General features: G+C 40.2%; 1 protein-coding gene across 9 annotated transcripts in view; it reads right to left on the bottom strand.

The window, feature by feature from the left end:
• syk (spleen tyrosine kinase) overlaps positions 1 to 21,825 on the bottom strand; it is a 48,721-nt gene that overhangs the window by 11,552 nt on the left and 15,344 nt on the right. For all 9 annotated transcript variants that reach the window (XM_088355681.1, XM_088355679.1, XM_088355683.1 and 6 more), the window contains 7 exons: positions 19,570 to 19,730; positions 16,913 to 17,051; positions 13,348 to 13,423; positions 13,202 to 13,248; positions 7,330 to 7,392; positions 7,011 to 7,098; positions 4,905 to 5,064 (listed from right to left, as the gene is read on the bottom strand). In XM_088355681.1, coding sequence (XP_088211807.1) covers positions 4,905 to 5,064; positions 7,011 to 7,098; positions 7,330 to 7,392; positions 13,202 to 13,248; positions 13,348 to 13,423; positions 16,913 to 17,051; positions 19,570 to 19,730 — 734 coding nt within the window. The remainder of the gene's footprint in view (positions 1 to 4,904; positions 5,065 to 7,010; positions 7,099 to 7,329; positions 7,393 to 13,201; positions 13,249 to 13,347; positions 13,424 to 16,912; positions 17,052 to 19,569; positions 19,731 to 21,825) is intronic.

Raw genomic sequence — 21,825 nt, 5'->3', positions numbered from 1 at the left:
TACTGTTCAACTTTAAATCTGTTCAGTGTGAAGAAAGCTAAAATTGTTTTGTATTTCACTTTTTTTTGTTGCTCTGTGAATGTTTTAATTAATATTTCATGTGTTTTTCGAGGATCCCTGCAAAACATATGAAATGACCAATTACTAAATAATTTGGTGCTTAATGTTCTATTTTTATTATTAATAATATATCATTAGAAAAATCTGTTGGGCCGTTTAGGAGCAAAAAGCTGGCTTTTCTCAGTGAGCTGAGCCAAAAGAGACGTTTTTTTTTAAATAAGCTGTTCTCTTGGGTGCGATCAGTGACACTTTAATGGTACAACCCAAATGCCCCACGTTTATCACCTGCAAGTAAAACAAGGGTGGTGATAATGTTTTCATTTGGGATCCAAGTATGTACAGTGTCTAGCAAAAATATTGGTCCCCAAGAAGCTTTTGTCATTTTGCCAAATTATAGGCTTCAAACTTAAAGTGAAAACATTTTTTACGACTCAATAGCATATGAGACACAATCGTGAAGTTAAACCAAATTATTTCAACATTTCATATTATATTTACAACAAAAAACTGAAAGGTAGGTTCTGCAAAAATGTTGCGCCCCTATTCTCTTAGCTGAGCCAAGTGACTCAAGAGGTTCCCTGATGACTTTTGAATGATCCAACGTCGACCTTGATGACTAAAAATGACAGAATGCAATAAATTGTAGTTAAAACGCACCTGCTCTATGACGATAAAAATATCAGTTTGCCGTTTTTAAGAGGCATATGGTGACTCAACATGTGGAACAAGGTGCTCTGGACAGATGGGACCAAAATTGAACTTTTGGACTCAATACAAAGCGTTATGCTTAGGCGTAAGAGTGTCATGTGCATCACCCTGAAAACACCATCCCCAGTGTCAAACATGGTGGTTGCGATTGCTTTTCTGCAGCAGAGACTGAAAAAATCATTAGAGTCAATGGGAAGATGGAGGGAGCAGATTACAGGGCGATTCTGGCAGAAAATCGCAGGTAAACATAAAGCAAAATCTAAAAAGGAATGGTTTAGAACTTACAATATAAAGGTGTTAAAATGGCCAAGCCAAAGTCTAGACCAGGGATGGCGAACACATGGCTCTAGAGCCGCATGCGGCTGTTGGCCAATAAGAATGCGGCTCTTTGCCTCATTTTATTTTCTATATACTGTGGCTCTTTGCCTTATTTCATGTTTAGTTTTTTTGTGTGTATTTAGGGTGGACACTTTCCTTGAAATCAACACAAGAAAAATACTTGTTGTATTGTAAGGAGAGGAGTGTGTTATGGGAAATAATATGTTTTTAATTGTGTGTGTTTGTGTGTGTCTGTCATGGCAGGTCAGTGCGTGGTGTGACTCTTTGACTCTCACAGTTAAAAATTTTGGCTCTTTGTGTCAAACTTGTTCGCCATCGCCAGCATTTGTGGAAAGATTTAAAACGTGCTGTCCTCAAATGATCACTATCAAACCTTAAGAAACTTGAGCTGTTTTGTCAGGAAAATGAGCACATATTTCTGTTTGAAGATGTGCAAAACTTATAAGCATGCCCCAAAAGACTGTGGCTGTGATTGCACCGAAAGGAGGTTTTCCAAAAAATGAACTCAAATAGGGCCAACATTTTTGCAACACTTAGTTTTAAGTCAAGTCATGTTTATTTGTATAGCCCTTATTACAAGGAGTCTCAAAGGGCTGCACAGACCACAGATTATTGAAAACCACAGACTATTCTTATTGGCACAATAAAAAATGTTGGATAAAATTGCTTCCTATATATATACTGGACTGTCTCAGAAAATTAGAATATTGTGATAAAGTTCTTTATTTTCTGTAATGCAATTAAAAAAACAAAAATGTCATACATTCTGGATTCATTACACATCAACTGAACTATTTCAAGCCTTTTATTATTTTAATATTGCTGAATTTGGCTTACAGCTTAAGAAAACTCAAAAATCCTATCGCAAAATATTAGAATATCATGAAAAAGTATACAAGTAGGCTATTCAACTAATCACCTGAATCATCTAATTAACTCGAAACACCTTGCGAGGGTTTCCTGAGCCTTAAAAACACTCAGCTTGGTTCAGTAAACTAAATCACTGCTGATCTGACTGCTGTCCAGAGGACCATCATTGATACCCTCATCAGGAGGGTAAGACACAAAAAGAAATTTCTCAAAGAGCAGGCTGTTCACAGAGTGCAGTTTCAAAGCATATCCACAAAAAGTCTGTTGGAAGGGAAAAATGTGGCCGGAAACGCTGCACAACCAAGAGAGATGACCGCAGCCTTAACAAAATTGTGAAGAAGAGCCGCTTCCAGAATTTGAGGGAGCTTCAAAGACAGTGGGCTGAAGCTGGAGTCCAGGTATCAAAAGCCACAGTTCACAGACGTGTCCGGGAAATGGGCTACAATAGCCGTATTACCATGGTCAAGCCACTTCTGAACTCAAGACAACGGAAGAAGCGTCTGACTTGGGCTATGGAGAAGAAGCACTGGACAGTTGCAGAGTGGTCCAAAGTCCTCTTTTCAGACGAAAGCAAGTTTTGCATTTCATTTGGAAGTCAAGGCGCCAGAGTCTGGAGAAAGGCTGAAGAAGAGCAAAATCCAAGTTGCTTGAAATCCAGTGTGAAGTTCCCACAGTCAGCAATGGTTTGGGGAGCCATGTCAGCTGCTGGTGTTGGTCCACTGTGTTTCATCAAGTCCAGAGTAAATGCAACTGTGTACCAAGAGATTTTAGAGAACTACATGCTTCCATCTGCTGAAAAGCTCTATGGAGATGAGTATTTCATTTTCCAGCATGATCTGGCACCTGCCCACAGTGCCAAAACCACCAGTAACTGGTGCACTGACCATGGCATCACTGTCCTTGATTGGCCTGCTAATTCCCCTGGCCTGAACCCCATTGAGAATTTGTGGGGTATAGTTAAGAAGAAGATGAAAGACACCAGACCTACAAATGCAAATGAGCTGAAGGCCGCTATCGAAGCATCCTGGGCATCAATAACACCTCAGCGATGCCACAGGCTGATTGCCTCCATGCCACGCCGGATTGATGCAGTAATCCGTGCAAAAGGATTCCCAACCAAGTACTGAGTGCATCAATGGACATTTTCAAATGTTTGATTTAGTTTTGCTGTTATAAAATTATTTTTTTACTTGGTCTGAGGAAGTATTCTAATATTTTGAGATAGGATTTTTGAGTTTTTTTCAGCTGTAAGCCAAAATCAGCAATATTCAAATAATAAAAGGCTTGAAATAGTTCAGTTGATGTGTAATGAATCCAGAATGTATGACATTTTTGTTTTTTTAATTGCATTACAGAAAATAAAGAACTTTATCACAATATTCTAATTTTCCGAGACAGTCCAGTATATATATATATATATATATATATATATATATATATATATATATATATATACACACATTTGTTTTTGATTTTTTTTTGGTCTGTCTGTCTGTCTGCTTGTTTTGTGTTTCTAACCAAGAAAAGGGGGAAGGAGTTTAGCTGTGACCACTGTCTTTCACAGGCAATCAGGTAAGTTATCGTAGATGTGAAAAAAGTCGACCTAGAACTTGTGGTTTTGTTGACTCAGCAGTTTTTCACAGAGAAATATTCTCCCACGTTAGAACGACATTGAATATCAACTCCATATTTTACAGGTAGTCAGGTAGATTACCCCCGATGCAAATACTGCCAAAAAAAAAGCTTATTTGTATTTCCCAGGAAATCTATTCTACTCGCTCAGGGCTGAACAAGTGTTTCCAGGATCACAATCTTTTGCATGCAATCAGGTAGGTCACTCTCGAGGTGTGAAAGCCCAAAAAAACTAAGCCCAACTTAACCTCCCCATCTCAGGATTTGATTCTCCATCTGGACAAAAATGGTTACGCGTCTCAATACGGGGGATGCTCTCATGGCGCACCTTAGAGGTAAGATTGGGCCTAAATAGTCCAACCCAACTTGATTTGACCGAACCAGCCCGACCGATAAAACTTGATTTCAGGAACCCAGCCTGAAGCAAACCTGAATTTTCATATTTTATTCGTGAGGACTCGGGAGGAGGAATGAAGAATGATTTTTGCTGACTCTAAGTTGCACAAAGAAAAAGTAACATAGAACAAATTATGCGTGGAAATTCAGGCAGAGTTACAGCTAGTGCACATCCATTCTTGTTGTTTATTACATTTTTTATTTTGATCTTACAGATAATTCGCTTTTTTCTCTATCGTTTGCACTATATTTGTGAAATAACCATTGTTATAGCAGAAAATTAGTTCATTTTTGTAGCACCTCATTTTAGAGCAGGGGTCTCCAACGAGGTGCCCGCGAACATCAGGGTGCCCCCTAGAGACAGTTGACACGCCCGCGTAACTTTTCTGAAAATAGCTCAACAGCGCTGGTTTGTTGTGATTTTCCAGTTAGCCGTTAGCATTTTTGGCATGTTAACAAGCTAACATTTTACCTCTTTTTGCTAGCTATCAAGCTAAACTGGCCTCCTTTATGTCTTTAGTTTTCTATCCAAATATTTCGATGGCATTTTACTCTTTTAGCTCCCTTTTAGTTTTTTACCTGTTTACTTTATATCTATCTATCAAGCTTCCTTTTTCGCTATTCAGCAAGCTATCTTGCTAAATTGCAATTTTCTAAATGCATAGCAAACTAGGTGCCTTTTGCACTTATAAGTAGCATAAAGTAGCTTGATGCTTGAAAAAGGTTGGAGACCCCTGTTTTAGAGGTTATGTTCCCTTCATAACTTCTTTCTTTTTGTCCTTCAGAACTGAGGTGGTATTATGTTGCTTTATGACAACTTTAAGGGACGTGTCTAAAAGCATAGATGAATGCAAAAGATATAGGAAAACCATTGTGATGCTTGAATAAAATGTGCTTGCATTTTTGTCTTGTAGGTGGCCTTCTTGACTGTACCGAAGTTCCCTGAACCCAATTCCTCGTCTTCCATTAAGAGTTGGGCGGGATCCACAACGGAACTCCTCAGCTCATCTGGGTCTGCGTATGTCCTGTCATATACAGGGGTGTCCATTGGGAAGGACTCTGAAATCAAAATCAACATTACAACAGGCATTTATTTAGAACTGGTAGGAACCGTTTATTTGGCTTCTCTCCCTGTTCTCCTAGCACATAGAGGTGTCAGGCCCGCCGAAGGTTTTAATCCGGCCCGTGAAACAACCATGAGAGAAGCTTAAGAGAAAAACGAGCTGCAGTTTGAAATATGTCCGCTTGATGTTGCCAAACCCAGGCGCCACTCTCACAAAAACACTTAAGCTGTATTTCTTCCTCTATCTGTCTCTCTTTTTCTCTCACTCTCTCTCTCTCCCTCTTTCACTTTTTGCCTCCCTTTTCTCTCTCTTTGTATCTGTTTCTTGCTCTCTTTCTGTCTCTCTTTCTCAAATTCTCTCTCTCTCCTTTCCTTTTTTCTATCGCTTTTTCTCTTCTCCATTTCTCTTTCTCTCTAGCTCTCAAATTGAATCTCTTTTTTTGTATATCTCTTGGCAACTTTCTCTTTCTATCTTTATTTCTCTCTCTCTGTTGGTCTCTCTCTCTTTCTTTTCGTGTTTCTTTCTCTTGCTTTCTTTTTCTCTTTGCCCTTTCTCTTTTTCTCTATCTTTCTCATTCTCTCCATCTTTCTCTTGCACGTTCTCTCTCTTTTTATCTTTTTTTCTCGAGTTTTCTTTCTTTTTGTCTTCATCCCGTCTCTGTTCTTCTGTCTTCTCTTGCTTGTTCTTTCTCTTTTTTTATTTAGCTTTCGTTTTCTCTTCTCTCTTTCTTTGTTTCTCTACCTTTCACATTCTCTCTATCTTTCCCTCACTCATTCTCTCTCCTTTTTCTCTTTCTTTTTTTTATTCTTTCTTTTTTCTTTCTTTTTTCTTTTTTTTCTTTCTTTCTTTTTCTTTTTCTCTTTCTCTCTTTTATTTTTCTCTCTTTTGCATTATTTATCTTTCTCTTCATCGCTCTCTCACTCTCTTTCCCTTTTTTGTTCTCTGTATTGTTCTCACTCTTATTCCTTCCATCTTTATCTTTCTCTTGCTTTCCCTCTATTTGTCTTCCTCCCCTTTCTGTTTCTCTCCCTTTCACATTCTCTATCTTTCTCTCACTCGTTCTCTCTCCTTTTCTTTATTTTTTTCACTTTATTTCTTTTTTTTTTCTCTTTCTCTCTGTGTTTCTCTCTCTTTTATATTTTCTATCTATCTCTTCCTCACTCTCACACTCTCTTTCTCTTGTTTGTTCTGTCTCTCTCTCTTTCTTCCCTTTCGCATTCTCTCTATCTTTCTCTCACTCGTTCTCTTTCCTTTCTTTATTTTTCTCTTTCTTTCTTTGTTTCGCTCCCTTTTTCATTCTCTATCTTTCTCTTCCTTGCTCGCTTGCTCTTTTTCTGTCAGTTGTTCTCTCTGTCTTTTTTTCTCTTTTTCTCTCTCTTTCTCACTCTTTCTATCTTTCTCTTGCTCTCTCTCTCTCTCTCTCTCTCTGTATTTATTTTTCTCTTTATCCCTTTCTCTCTCTTTCTAATTCTATCTTTTGCTTTTTATATTCTCTCACTCTTTCTCTTGTTTTCTTTCTGTATTTCTTTCCCCCTGTCTCTTTTTACCCCTTTCCTTCTTTCTCTTTAATCTACTAGTCAGGCCTCCATTTTTTTCCCACCATGCAGCCCCCAAGCTGAAATGAGTTTCACACCCCTGTCCTTGCAGGTTGACAATCCGTTAAAGTCTTCTCTCCTTATTTTGAGTGTCTACCAAACTTTATTTGTGCAAATGGAATACTGTATTCTTATTTGTATAAAAACTCAAAATCTGATCCCGATTACATGCCACTTGTGTGGTAGAAAATTCATATACATTTTACTGAATTGCATAGGGTTTATTTCACTTGAGTCATTAATCATAAATATAGTTTTAACAGACTTTGTGTTCCGACGTGCTCTTCTAGATACAATGGTTGTCTTAAAGTTTGAACATACTGGCATAGTTTAGTTCCACGATTACCTCTGGTGACTACCCGATTGTTGAGGTCTTGCACTTGATAGGGGTTGAATTCGCTGGATTCTTTGTTTTTGTGGTAAGATCTGCGACTCTGTGGTCATGAGAGATTTAAAAAGGACACATTCAGGAATTGCATCACCTTTAATTTGATATTTAGACCATTTACACTACAGTTCAGATATTAGGGCTCATCCAGAAAATGTTGTTTGCCATAAAAAATGTCACACCTTCAATTACTGTTTAATTACTGCCTGAAAATTGCCCACATTTGGACACTACTGTTCTTTGTTAACTAAAGGACTTAACAATTTTGTTTAATCACCTTATGTCGGCCAGGTATGGGAACTGTTTTGATTTTGGCAAGAAACCCACCGGCTGCATTGTGCTGAAAAGTCAAAAGAGAGAAATTATCATCGTGTTATTTAAAAAATCCATAAAGAATCATGTTTCTTTTTAATGTGATCAACATGATTTTTTTTTTCTCGAAAGGTAACATTTTTAGTCATTACAGCACAAATAGTGCTGTATGTTTGTGGAGCCTCTGCTAATGAAATGCTAGACTAATTATGATTCCAAGAGCCAAAAAGAAATCTGCAGGCTTGAAAGCGTTCTCCATTTGTGCCCCAGTGCTGAGGAGTGCTCTGCCCTCAGAGATAAGATCAGCAAGCTCAGTGGTAATGTTTTCTTTTAACATGTATCAGGTGATGCAACCTGGAAAGATCAGCAGTGATGTTACTTAGGGTCACAGAGTGTTTCGGTTCTTTCAAACATCATAAACTCAGGCGACCTAGCTGGGGTTGATCCGACCCCAAATTGTGTCCTGGTAACGCTTCCTCACCCACGGTGTACTTCTTCTCAACCAAAGCTACCTTGAGGCCACTTCTGCTCCCTCTGTGACCTCCTTAATGGCCCTTTTCTTGTTGGCCCCTGTGATGCCCAAGATGTTGTAAGCCCTGGCCAGCAAACCCTCTGCATCCCACCTTAATAGTCTTGTATCGTGCTTTCCACCCATTGCTCCGGCACTCCTCCACTAGCTTTGAATAGCTTTCTCTTATTGGCCTCCTTAATATGGTACTCCCATGGTAACGTGAGATCCAGGAGTACCATTTGCTTGGAGGCCTGAGAGCTAAGCAGCACTTCAGGCTGCAGTATTGTGGTGGCAATTGATTCTGGGAATTTTAGTGTCATCCCAATGTCAACTTTCATCTCCCAGTCTTGTGCTGTTGGTAGCAACCCATGTGAGGTAGCTCTAGCAGCTAATGGTGGAGGCAGCTAAGCGGCTAGCGGCGTTATAAGTCTTCGGTACCGTCCGTAATCATGGTAAATGTGAACTCTCTACCAAATAAGACCGACGAACTGGCTGTGCTGGTGAAAAACATTCAGGGACGTTCAGGGAGTGCAGTTTGCTGTGTTTTACGGAAACGTGGCTAACGTGAAGCTACCCGGAGCTATCCGGAGCTACCCGGCTTCAGCGCTGTTAGACAGAGACACAAACGCCTGTGGGAAGCAGAGAAAGAGGTGGACTCGCTATCTACGTAAACACGAGTTGGTGTAACCCTTTCCATCTGCTGCAGGGACGTCGAACTTTTGGACCAGCGTGACATTATCCACTCCGCTGTTGCTTAACTACAACACAGCACCCCGAGGGCATCCTGTTACTCTGTTAATGAACAACAAAGGATACTGCTGGAAGTGTGAATTTTCCCTAACGGGGATGAATAAAGTATCTATCTATCCATCTATCTATCTATCATCTATCTATCTTCTCCACAGGACGAAAACGATCGAGTTATTTATTGGGCAGAGACGCTTGCATTGGCTACTTCCACAGCTGAGGGTGTTTGCTATGGCCTTCAGGATTTGGTCATGGCGCCAACGGTAGCGCCTCTCACCCATGGCCTTTGCACAGCAGCTGAGGATATACTCTTTCTTTGAGAAGAGGTGCAGGCTGGTGACTCCAAAATCCCCCAGCTGAACAGGTTGGATGGGCTCTGTAGTACATCGTACTGATGGGGCTCAGCTTACCACAACTCTGATATGACACCTTGACATCCACTGCACACGCCCATCTTGTCCAGGCTCCCTGCTGCCGCATTCCAACCGTCCTGCTGGCCCGCTCCTCCTTTACTGCTTCCCGCATCTCTTGCTGCACCAGCGATCTCAGGAACTTCCCCTTCGCCTTGTCGCAGCTAGTTGTTGTGCTGCTACCCAGGCCAGCTCTTCCAAGTGCAGTGTGCCATAGCCTCGACTGAGCCACAACCACAGCCTATACTGCCTTCCACCTCCGCCTTGTTGTCACTTTGGATCCTGTAACTCTCTGTATTACAGCACCTCCCTTGCACGGCTCACCATAAACTCTTCATTCAGGCTGCCGTTGGGGAGCTTCAGCTTGTAGTTCTGGCCATACAGGGCGATGCTGCTCAGGCTTCGAGGTAGGCCCAGCCATTTCCGTAAAAACTTACTGACCCTCCTCACAAAGCCCTCGATGGTAGAAATTATCACCTCATCCACCTCTTTGTGCTCCAAATAAGCTGGTACCTTTGGGATTCCTCCTTTCTGAACCAAGGTGACGATGTACGAGTTTCTCAGAAGGTAGTCGCATTCATCTGGCAACAATGCTTAAGAATACCATCCCCTTAACACTGAGCATTGACATGTTTCTAAACTGGTCAAAGGACTTCGTCTCTTCCTCCTTTGGAATCCACAACCCCTTCTGCAAACCGCCACTGTTGTATCACCTTTCCCTTCCTCCATATGACCTTTAGGACCGTTCAGAGCCTGTGGAGTAGCAGAGGGCAATTCTTGTAAACTCTGTAGGGTACCCCACTTGGTCCTGGGGCTGAGCATACTCTGGCCTTTTGGATCACCTCCTAGATCTCCTTCCAGCTTAAACTCTTCTTTCAGCTGGGCTTCTTTCTATCGAAGTTCAGAATTGGTGCAGGGGGATCAGTCAGGTGCTTGCAGTGGGCCAGATTTTGCTCCCTGTAAACGTCACAGAAGGTTTTTACTAAGGTGCAGGTCAATCTCCTCTTTGGAGCAGTTGAGCTGGCCACTCCACTTCTTCCCAAGTAGCTGCTTTGTAAACCCAAAACATTTGCTATGAAGGCAGCCCTCTTCCTGGCCCGCTTTTTTCACCTTCTCCTGTGCCACTCCACTCTCCTCAGACGCTTTTTGAGGATGTTACGCACTTCTGCTAGAGGAACCCTCTCCTTCTACCTCGCTTCCTTGAACTTCTTCCTCTCCTTCTTCTTCAGCTCTTCCCTAAGCTGGTAGATTTTATTAGCCCTGTGGTTCATGCTGTAGAGGACCTTCACTCTTTTCTTCTCCTAGAGTCCAAATATTTTAGCTACTAAACTATTGATGATTGTAATCATTGTCAGGATGCGTCAATCAGCATCACCTTTCCCTGTTGCATATTAGATGGTGTTGGCATCTTCGTCAAACTGGAGCCACTCCTTCTCCTTGACGCTTGGCACTATTTCACCCAGCGTTGTTCTCATGTTTTGTATGGGTTAAATGCTTGTTCCATGCGCAGATTATGGGCACTATGGTTTGCCTCTGGGCCTAGCTCCTCCTGCGTCTTCCCAGGGGGGATCCCTGAGTGCTGTGTCACAGGTATCGTCCTCAAGCACCTCATTTTGGCCAGATGGCTTTTGCAGGCCACGCGGGTGTTTGCACACTTTTAAAAAATGTTTAATACATGAAAAGATTCTCATTCTGTTCTCTTAATTAATTGCTTGAATCGATTTTTTTTGTCCATGAATCTCAGGAACTGGGATTTATTTATTTGCATTTCTAAAATTACAATTTATCATGTTATTACTATGTTAATCTCAGGTTAATTATTAAAACATTGAAGAAGAGATCCGCAGGTTCGAGAGCGTTCTCCATTCGGGCCGGGTGCTGTCTAACGCTTTCCCCCTGAGATTTGATCTACAACCTCAGTGAAACTGTTTAAATCTAGGCTTAAAACACTTCTAATGTATAGCATATGAATAACCCATATTTTATGTTGACAATATCTGTGTATTATTTATTATTGCGACATCCATTGCAGCCTAGTCATCCTGGAAGGGGGATTGTCTCATGTGCGGCCCCTTCTCAATGTTTCTTCATTTTCAGAAAAGGTCTGCAGGGGCCTCAACTATCCTTAGAGGGCACCATGTTGGAGACCCCTGTTCTATATCTTATAATTGATGCTGATATCATACAATTGTTTTCTTGTATTATCCCTCTACCTAGTTGTTGGCAGAGTAAGGGGAGGATTGGCCTGGGTACTGTGTATTGCATGTATTCTGAGCCAGCAGTCCAGTTTCTGGGCCGATGCATCAACTGACTGGTTGAAATAGGAAGCTTCGTTGCTGTTTTGGACCTTTGCTTACTTTCAGTTACTGCTTTGGCTTATTGTTGATATTTTGTCTATTGGTGACCGCTCAACATCAATTGCAGCCTGGTTGTCCTGAAAGTGGGACTACTTTAGGTGTTCCCCTTCAATTGTTAGATTTAGCCTCTCAGACATTAGAAAGACTTAAACTGATATGCTAGGTTGCTGGGACTGTACTTGCTTGGTGAATTCCTATCTAAAGGCACTTTTGCGAACTTTGTCCAGTTTGAAGGATTTAAGACCATTGGACCATTGTCTGGTCCAGGTTAGCCCCGTTAGCGGTCGGCTAGCTGGCTAGCCTGCTGTACCCATTGTTGTTTTTCCTGGCTGGGTTCCAGTTTGTTGCCGTGGCCGTTTTTCGTTGTAGGTTTGCGGGTAGCTTGGCTTCTCATTGCATGTTTTTGTTCTCCCGTTTTTTTGCCAATCGGTTCCAGTTAGCCCTCTTTAGCATCCGGCTAAAGCCGTGATCAAATCAAGTCAATTTAAGTCACATTTATTTGTATAGTCCTTAATCACAAAATTTCTCAAAGGACTGCAGAGGTTACAATTACACCATCCCCAATCTTAAACCAACATGCAGGCAAGGAAAAACTCAAAACCTCAGCACAAGGAAAATAATAAACCTTGATAAGGGGCTTCACAAGTGGTAATCCCCTTTCCAGGATGAACAGGGTGCAATAGATTTAGCATTATGTAACAGTATATTGTATATTGGTATATTACGGCTGGGTTTGTGTTTGTTGCCATGGCTGTGGCCGTTTTTTTGTTGTAGTTTTCTGGGTATCCTGACTGCTAACTGCATATTTTTGATCAGTCAGTCTCCAGTTTTATCACAGATCGGACCCGAATAGACCTTTTTAGCATTCGGCTACCATGCTGTGATCATTTGGTAGATTTACGGCTGGGTTTGTGTTTGTTGCCGCGGCCGTTTTTTGTTGTTTGCACCTGGTTATCCTGGCTGCTTAACGCATGTTTTTGGTCGGCCGGCCTCCCATTTTTCCGCCGATCTATCCCAGTTAGCTCACTTTAGCATCTGGCTAGTCTGCCGTGATCATTTGGTATGTTTACGGCTGTATTCATGTTTGATGGCCGTTTTTGTTGTTGGCTCCCAGTTATCCTGGCTGCTTACTGAATGGTTCTGATCTGCCGGCCATTTTCTGACGATTAGTCCTGGTTAGCCCTTTTTAACAGCTGGCTAGCCTGCAGTTTTCCGACTGGTTTAGACGCTAATAGCACTCGGTGTGTTATTTTTGCCAGCCGCCCCATTTTGGCTGCTTGCCATTTGTCATACCATTGCTGCACCCATCTGCAACACAATGTCTACCAAAACTTGGCATAATACACTCAAAACCTTTTCAATTAGTTAACATGTAAAGCAATATGGTGACTGGCTTGTTTGGGTGCTTTTTTTTTATCCCCACTGTAAAATGTGAAACTGGAGTGCCACGTCCAATTTTGTTGTCACAATATGTTCAACCCATTTTGTAACAATGATAATAAAGGTATATTCTATTCTATTCTATTCTTAAAACATAAACTATTTTCTCACATTTTGTATGTTTCAGGATTTGTACTTTGCAAATCCTGAAAGTAAAACTTTAAAGAATTGCACAGAGAATATTAGTCTTTTTTATAACAAATATATTCTGTTTTTTGTTCTCAGGTTTTACAAAATATAATCGATATAGGGTTATGAAAATTAAAACTATTTCAATATTGATGAACTGTTTTTCTTTTGTATGCGCAACCCAATTACCTAATTGTGAATGATTAGTTCGAGGACAATACACAGCATACAAACAAAACTTACAAATACAGAGCTGAATCTTGCTGTGTCTTGTACTAACAGCATCTGCCCTAAAGGATCAGAAAAAAGGGTCACTTATAAATATGTCGTAATGGCTGTTTGGAAATTGATCGTTTTTTGAGTAATGTTGCTTGTATTTTTACATGTACCTCCATCAGGTCTTGGACAGGGTTCTGTGAGCACTTGCAGAAGACCATCTGGTTTATACGAGTAGTGTTCCACCAGCTAGTGCAAAGAAAATGCATACATGTCAATTGATACGTTTTCCCAGTCTATTACACGTTAATTTGATTGCTTCAAAACGTGCACACCATACAACAATTTTTGAGCAAGAAATTAAAATGTAAAAAAAACGCTTTGTTGTTGGACCGATGATGTCTTGTGGGAACAGTGACGGAGATCGCATACCCGTCAACATATACATTTTTCCTATATTCTATACATTTTTTCAGCATTTCAAAGTGTCTACGGCTTATAACAAATTTTTTATGGGAAATCTTTTTTTTTCCTTTACCTTAAGGCCCTTTAGAAAAGCCTTGGTCCTCCTAGAGGTGTTTTGGGGGTCATTGTCAGGCTGGAACATTGCCCTGCGACTCAGTTTGCGGTGGGAGGGGATCATTCTCTGCTCCAGTATTCCACAGTACATTCCTAAGTTTGTGTTTCACTTGATTAAATGAAACTCCACAATTCCAGTTTAACTCATGTAGCCCCAAACCATGGCATTCCCAACACCATGTTCGACTTTAGACACAACACAAACATATTTGTACTCCTGACCCGGTTGATGCCACACATACTTCACACCATCTGAGCCAAATAAATTCATCTTTGTCACATCAGACCAGAGGATATTTTTCCAGTGAGCCATGGCCTTTGTTGACAGACTTCTTTTCATTGTGTCAAATGATGTTGCTACACTACAGTGATGTTCTATTAAACATTATAATGAAATCTTTGCAGAAATGTGAGGGGTGTTCTCACTTTTGTGACATACTGCAAAGGAAACAAAAAGCTTGGGTCTCACAAGGTTAACGTAACAGTATGTTACAGTTCACCACAAGTGGTTGCATTATCATAGAATGAATTTGTGTGCATTTGAATAGGTCGCACAATGTAATCCCAAATTTAAACACTCTCATTGGCCTGGTTCTTCCAGTGTACCGAACCCTTGCTTGCACTTCTGGCTCACGAGTACCACTTGACGATCTCTTAGATCAGGGGTCGGGAACCTTTTTGACTCAAAGAGCCATAAAAGCAAAAAATATTAATTTTATTTTGGGAAAGAGCCACACCATATATTATGAGACAAATTTACTAAATTGCTAAACCCGCGCCCCAGACAAAAGCTTAGTCTTCAGCACATTTATTTTTGATGATTTGATAAAACTTATGAAAAGAGAATAATGCCAGAGCCCGTGTCCTAAAATCAACAAACATACCACTTTAAATTTGTCTCTTTCTTGCAATTACTCAAGATCGGTTAAACTCCTTCTGACCCTTTTTTTCATACATATTGGTTTCAAAACCAGATGCAAGCAGTTATTGTGAAAAAACGTCACAACATTCTGCAAATAGGGAGCCTGATGAGCTCACTTTTGGCGCAGACGGCGTAGGACGAGAGATGGGAGGGAGTGCTTGCACTTTTTGCATAGCTCCACCCATCCCTCCCACTCACCCAATCAAATGACTAAGTTCTCTTCCGGTGTTTTGGCGTATTTACAGTTCTGTGGATTCATCATAAGGTATCTGAACACTGAACAAAGATTATATAGTGAACTTTTATATAAAGGATTCTTTAGCGTTGTACAGCCAAAACGAGTTTTTCCCCCCCCTTTTTTTGTGTGACACCTTGACTGTAAATTGTAGTAAAAAACGTGCCCTATATATACTGCGAAGTAATGCCACAATATTGAGCATTGATTCGGCTCTGCGTCTTCCTGAATAGAATAGACAATTCAAGTTTTAAACAAGATGGAGACATTTTGCATGCAATCAAATTTGTCTCTGAGCCACAGATACTCATAGAAAGAGCCATATATGGCTCGCGAGCCATAGGTTCCCGACCCCTTTCTTAGATCATGGGTCAGAACCTTTTTGACCTGAAGAGCCATAAAAGCAAAACTATGCGTATATTTTTTTAAGAGAGCCATTCATTATATTTTAAGACAAAATTTGAATTCATAGCCAAACCTACTCTCTAGACAAAATTTGTCTCCCTCCCGCAGTTACTTAAGGGTGTTAAGCTCATTTTGACTGTCATTTTTGTCATAAAAAATAGTTTTAAGGTGCAAGCAAAGTTCTCTAGTAAAAATGTCTCGACATCCTTCAAAAGAAGATCACGACATATTTACCTTGGGTGCAGACAGCGGAAGAGCGAAAGACAGAAGAGAGACTGCTTGTGCTCTGTGTATAGCTCTACCCAGCCATACCGCTCACCCAATTACATTGCTTTGGGTTCTCTGCAGGAATTTGGCATATTTATAGTCTTTTATGTCGATCTTCATCATTATGTGTCCCGACAGTAAACATAGATTACTTAATGAGCTTCCGTATAGTTTTCCTTAGTGATATACAGTCAAAACGGGCTTCTTAAAACATGTTCTATTTTTTACAGATTTCTTTAATAAAGGCTCTTTGTCTAGTAAAGGACTTTGCGTTTTGTATCTATATTCAATTTTTTAAGAATTTATTTTGATTATTTGAACCTTATTTTTAAGTTTTTATTTAAAAAGGTTTAGTTTTCCATGCTCTGTTTCAGTGGCTCTTAACTCTAAGGGTTCGGTGAGTCAGTCTCAGAGGTTAGACAGGGCCTCTGCCATAAAAGTGGTAGGACCAAATGTGTTCGATATAACTTCACAAACTTTCCCCTGCTTGCCTACTGTGTAAGTTGTGTCTTGAATCGGTGAGATTTCTGTACCAATGTAAGAGAAACAATCAAATGCCACGCACTTAGATGAGCTTGCAAAGTCTTTTGACGGATACCTCGCTGCAAGAGCCTTATATCCAGCATGGGTGAGATGGCTATTCACGTTTGATGATGAGGCAGCAGGAGTTAGGGATGAATACCTTGACAAAATCATTGAAATCTAGCAGAACCAGGTTCAAAAACTTTTCATAACAAGAATGCTCTTAACGTTTTGGTGTGAACAAATGGAAAAATATCCAGTCACAACATATCTTTGCCAGCAATCCTCTACAAGGATGAAGGACATAAAAACAACGAAAAGGAACAAACTTTGCTGTGAAAATTTACACCAGAGTAGCACTTTCCAATGTAGGGCCACATATACCTGAAGTGATCTCTCAAAGGCAACAACAGCAGTCACACTGATTTGCAGTCCTGTAATTTGTTGAGTTCATGCTATATGTTAGTTTTGTTCTGCACAGTTCGTTTTGTGCACGAGTAGAAAAGCTTTATGTCTGAAATTTCAAACACATATATATTTTACTTTACACAAAAGTAAGGTTTGGTGAATGCGCATTTGAAACTGCTGTGGTTGGTTAGCTATAACAACGTTAAGAACCACTGCTCTATTTACAGTACATCTGTTAAAACGTCTGAATGTAGGCCAATTCCTTTCCAAAAAGAATACAGCATTTTCTATTTGTGTATTACATTTGGATAGTATCCCATCCCCCTCTAAGAAAGGACTGTACATACTGACAAATCTCCACATCTATAAGAACATTTTCGAAAACAGAAAGACATTTTACCTGCCAAATAGTGTCAAACTTCTTGCCGTCTGGTATGGAGAGTTTTCCAGCTTTGTCCTGGTCAATGCGGTAATGCAACACTTCCCCTTCATGTAATAAACAAAGAGCATGTGATCCCTTGACATCCCTCTGACGGATGCTGAAGAGAAAACATGATGAGAATACTGTCTGATAGGAATAGGTCATGTGTATTCTGCCAACTACTAAGCAAATGTTTTGTTTCTGGAATAACTGAAACAGCCATTCATGTTCAAACAGTTTTAAAAGGAGTGGGCAATGCACTAGTAATCAAGATTTAAAAACATAAGCTTAAATCTGTTTTCTTTCTTGCAGATATTCTTAACTGAATTTTATATGCAAACACATTCACCATCAGAAAGAGTTGAAACAGAGTCAAGTCACAATTATTTGTAAAGCACAGGGGTCTGGAACATTTTTGACTTAAAGTGCCATCAAAGCAAAAATTATTTTGGGGGGACGTGGGGGGGATTAAGCCACACCATATATTTTAAGACAAAATTCAACAAAACTGCTAGACCTGCTCTCCAGACAAAAGTTTATTCATCAGTGCATTTTATGTCTCTGTGTGACGTTTGATGATTTGATTAAATCTACATAGTAATAATACCAGAGCCTGTGTCCCATATAAATATACAACTTGAAATTTGTCTTCCTCCCGCAGTTAATTGAGAGTGTTAAGTCTGATTTTGACTGTCATTTTGTCATAATAAATAGTTTTAAGGCTCAAGCAAAGTTCTTTTGTAAAAAATATATCAACATTCTGCAAACGAAGATCCCGACGTATTTACCTTAGGTGCAGACGGCGCAAGGCGAGAGACAGAAGGGAGAGACTGCTTGTGCTCTATGCATAGCTCTGCCCATCCATACCGCTCACCTGAACAAATAGCTCCGGGTGCTCGGATGGCATTTTGGCGTATTTACAGTTTTTTTATGTGGATTTTCATCATGTGTCTCAACAGTGAACATGGATTATTTAATGAGCTTCCATATATGATTCCTTAGCGATGTACAGTCAAAGCAAGATGGACCAACTTTAAACCGTAGTTAGAATGTACCCTATATTGACTCAGTTTTGCATGAACCCATTGAAGCTCTGCCCACGCGAAAATTTGCATGGTATTAATGCTGTCTCTGAGCCATATGTACTCATGTGAATTTCCCTGCGGGGATGAAAAAGTATCTATCTATCTATCTATCTATCTATCATGAAAAGAGCCGTACATGGCTCGCAACCCACAGGTTACAGACCCTTGGTATAGCTCTTAATCACACAGAGTCTCAAAGGGATTTATATTCCTGATGTGTAAAATATTAAGTGTTGTACATAATCTGCTGTTCATCCAGATGTTTAACATTTTCAGAAAATCCTTAAGATATGTAAAACACTTTTTTTGTTATGTGTAACAAAAGAGATTTATCAGACACATCTGCGTACTGTCATTCTTCCTCTTTTATGGCTATTTCAGGAAGCAGTAAACGGAAACCGACTGTCTGCCTCTATGTGTTTGTGTGATGTTTCTTCAGTCAACAACTTTTTCTCAACTGAAGCATGAGCAGCGCACAGAGAAAATAATGTCACTGTGTTCACGACAAAAGTAAGTTATGTCCCACAATGTGATAAGGGAAAAGCTTTGTAGATCCAAGAAGAACTTTAGTATGTAGTATGCAATATTGCTGGAATGGGACTCAAAGGGTCAAACATTTGCAGGCTAGGAATTCAAAGATGTTTTAGATCAGGGTCTCAATTGAGTCGGGGGTGAGGTTGGGCCAAAATGAGGTTTTCCACAGAAACACTGGTGATAAAAACATTCACTGTTCGTAAAGGAACAGTGTTTTATATTTGTAGCTGTCATATCCATTGCAACCAAAAATGAGTCCAAGGAAAACTACAAACTACGTGGACTGAAAGTGAGCAAAAAGAACTCATTTCTTCCAAATTTTACCCAGTCTTTCTCAATGAAAGACAAAAAGAAGGGGAAAAGATTTCCTTTTTAAAGGAAAAAATAGGGGGAAAAAATAAGAAAAAGAAGCAAAAACAGGATAACGGGAATCAAAAGAAAAGTAGGGGAAAAGAAAGCAAAAAAGGAAAATGCAGGGAAAGAAAGAAAACACGTGAGAAATGTAACAAAGGAACTAAAGAGAATAAAGACGAAAACGAAAAAATGAAATTTTCTCTCTTTTATTTTTACATTTATTTTTAACCCATCCCAGCTAACTTCAGGCAGTGGGCAGGGGACACGCTGAACCAGTTGCCATTCAGTCACAGGGCACACAGACAACTCACCCGCTCATTCACACCTAGGGACAATATGGACCGGCCAATTAACCTGTCATGCATGTTTTTAGAATGTGGGTGAAACTGGAGTGGCCGGAGGAAACCCACGCAAACGCAGGCAGAACATGCAAACTCCACACGGGAAGGTTTGATCTCATGACCTCAGAACTGTGCCACATACGCGCTAACCACTGCGCTGCTGTGGTATGTAAATCAATGCACATCAAACAAAAGCTCGGGCCTGGAGAGGTTAAAGTTTTGTACACTTTCATCATATATTTTGGACTGGATTTCCCTGAATTATAAAATAAAGCTTTGACTGGTTCGATCAAGACATATTGTATGCAGGCGAAATACTCACAGAAATTTTCCATTTGTACAGGGGTCATTTTGAAGCCTTGGCTCAGAATCCTCTCGAGTTATTTTTCCATGAAACCAAGGCATTCGTTCATGAGCAGTGGCCGCAATCAGCTTCTCCAAATGTGGCTTTTGGCTTATAATGGCTTGTTCCAAAGCTGTTCCCTGCCCAGAGATAATAATTTGTGGACACTCTTCATGGTACGTAACTTTTTCATGGCCAAAGTCGAGCTATTTTCAAGGACTTACAAAGCCTTTAGAATGAACCATTTAAAGAAGAAATCCTGTGCCAGACAAAAGAACGGGAGCCTAAACTTTAAACTCAAACCTTAAGCCTAACACCAACGTTATTTCGGAATTATTTTGGTTTACTATAAAACCCTAACTTGCAGCCCAAAGGCCTACACCTAAACCTAGCCCTACACCTAAAATATAGGACCTAGCCTTAGACCTAACCCAGTTTCAAACTGTAACCCTAGCTCTAAATGAACACTACATTTTACAACATTTTGGAACACTACATTCAATTAAGAACCCTAATATAGAGCTAATTTCCTAGTTACAAACCCTAACGTATACAAATCACTTTTGAGCAGGTAACGTGTATTTTGCCTTTTCTATTCAAATCGCTCGTATTGAAACTGTTATGCACTCTACTATAAAGCTTATACCTGCATAATAAGCTTCACGGTAGCGTGCATAACAGTTCTCAAAAGTGATTTAGATACGGTGTGCATTACCGTTCGATTACGTTCACAACAAATACAAAGACGGAATGGTTTAAGTTGTATACATTCCCAACAAATGCAAGACGAAGTGGTTTTGGTTATATGTTCGCCATTACATTCCCGAAAAGTGATATAAAAGTGAGATAAAACGAGGTAAAAGTGGTTGTAGTAGCGAGGAGATGCAAATCTCGGAAGGGATGCATTTCTCGGCATAACACCGGCCTGGTTTTGGACACTGTACCTTTAAAAGGGGCGGGGCTCACACTGCACAGCTGGTTCTCATTCACGGGACACGATAGAGGAGGAAGATTAGCGAAGGAGAACTGTGCATACTTACGTGGAAGGGAGTTAAGTTATTAAGTAGTTCAATTAAGCCCAATGTGGCGGAGTAAGAGTACAGTTTTTTCTTCACAAATCTAAAAAGTAAAGTGATTTAAAAATACTCCCAGAAGTACAAAATGTCATAAAACATACCCAAATATATGTAACGGAATAAATGTAACCAGTTACTATCCACTTCTCTATAAGGGGTTGTTCGTTTGTCGAGAGTCATGTAAATGATTCAGCTTAATCTAAAAATCCACATGTTTATATATATATACTGGACTGTCTCAGAAAATTAGAATATTGTGATAAAGTTCTTTATTTTCTGTAATGCAATTAAAAAAAACAAAATGTCATACATTCTGGATTCATTACACATCAACTGAACTATTTCAAGCCTTTTATTATTTTAATATTGCTGAATTTGGCTTACAGCTTAAGAAAACTCAAAAATCCTATCTCAAAATATTAGAATATCATGAAAAAGTATACAAGTAGGCTATTCAACTAATCACCTGAATCATCTAATTAACTCGAAACACCTTGCGAGGGTTTCCTGAGCCTTAAAAACACTCAGCTTGGTTCAGTAAACTAAATCACAAGTATGGGGAAGACTGCTGATCTGACTGCTGTCCAGAGGACCATCATTGATACCCTCCATCAGGAGGGTAAGACACAAAAAGAAATTTCTCAAAGAGCAGGCTGTTCACAGAGTGCAGTTTCAAAGCATATCCACAAAAAGTCTGTTGGAAGGGAAAAATGTGGCCGGAAACGCTGCACAACCAAGAGAGATGACCGCAGCCTTAACAAAATTGTGAAGAAGAGCTGCTTCCAGAATTTGGGGGAGCTTCAAAGACAGTGGGCTGAAGCTGGAGTCCAGGTATCAAAAAGCCACAGTTCACAGACGTGTCCGGGAAATGGGCTACAATAGCCGTATTCCCATGGTCAAGCCACTTCTGAACTCAAGACAACGGAAGAAGCGTCTGACTTGGGCTATGGAGAAGAAGCACTGGACAGTTGCAGAGTGGTCCAAAGTCCTCTTTTCAGACGAAAGCAAGTTTTGCATTTCATTTGGAAGTCAAGGCGCCAGAGTCTGGAGAAAGGCTGGAGAGGAGCAAAATCCAAGTTGCTTGAAATCCAGTGTGAAGTTCCCACAGTCAGCAATGGTTTGGGGAGCCATGTCAGCTGCTGGTGTTGGTCCACTGTGT

This window comes from Urocampus carinirostris, chromosome 16 (assembly GCF_059441175.1).
Source record: "Urocampus carinirostris isolate Australia breed hairy pipefish chromosome 16, RoL_Ucar_1.0, whole genome shotgun sequence".
Classification (NCBI taxonomy): domain Eukaryota; kingdom Metazoa; phylum Chordata; class Actinopteri; order Syngnathiformes; family Syngnathidae; genus Urocampus; species Urocampus carinirostris.
This window is presented reverse-complemented; position numbering and strand designations above follow the sequence as displayed.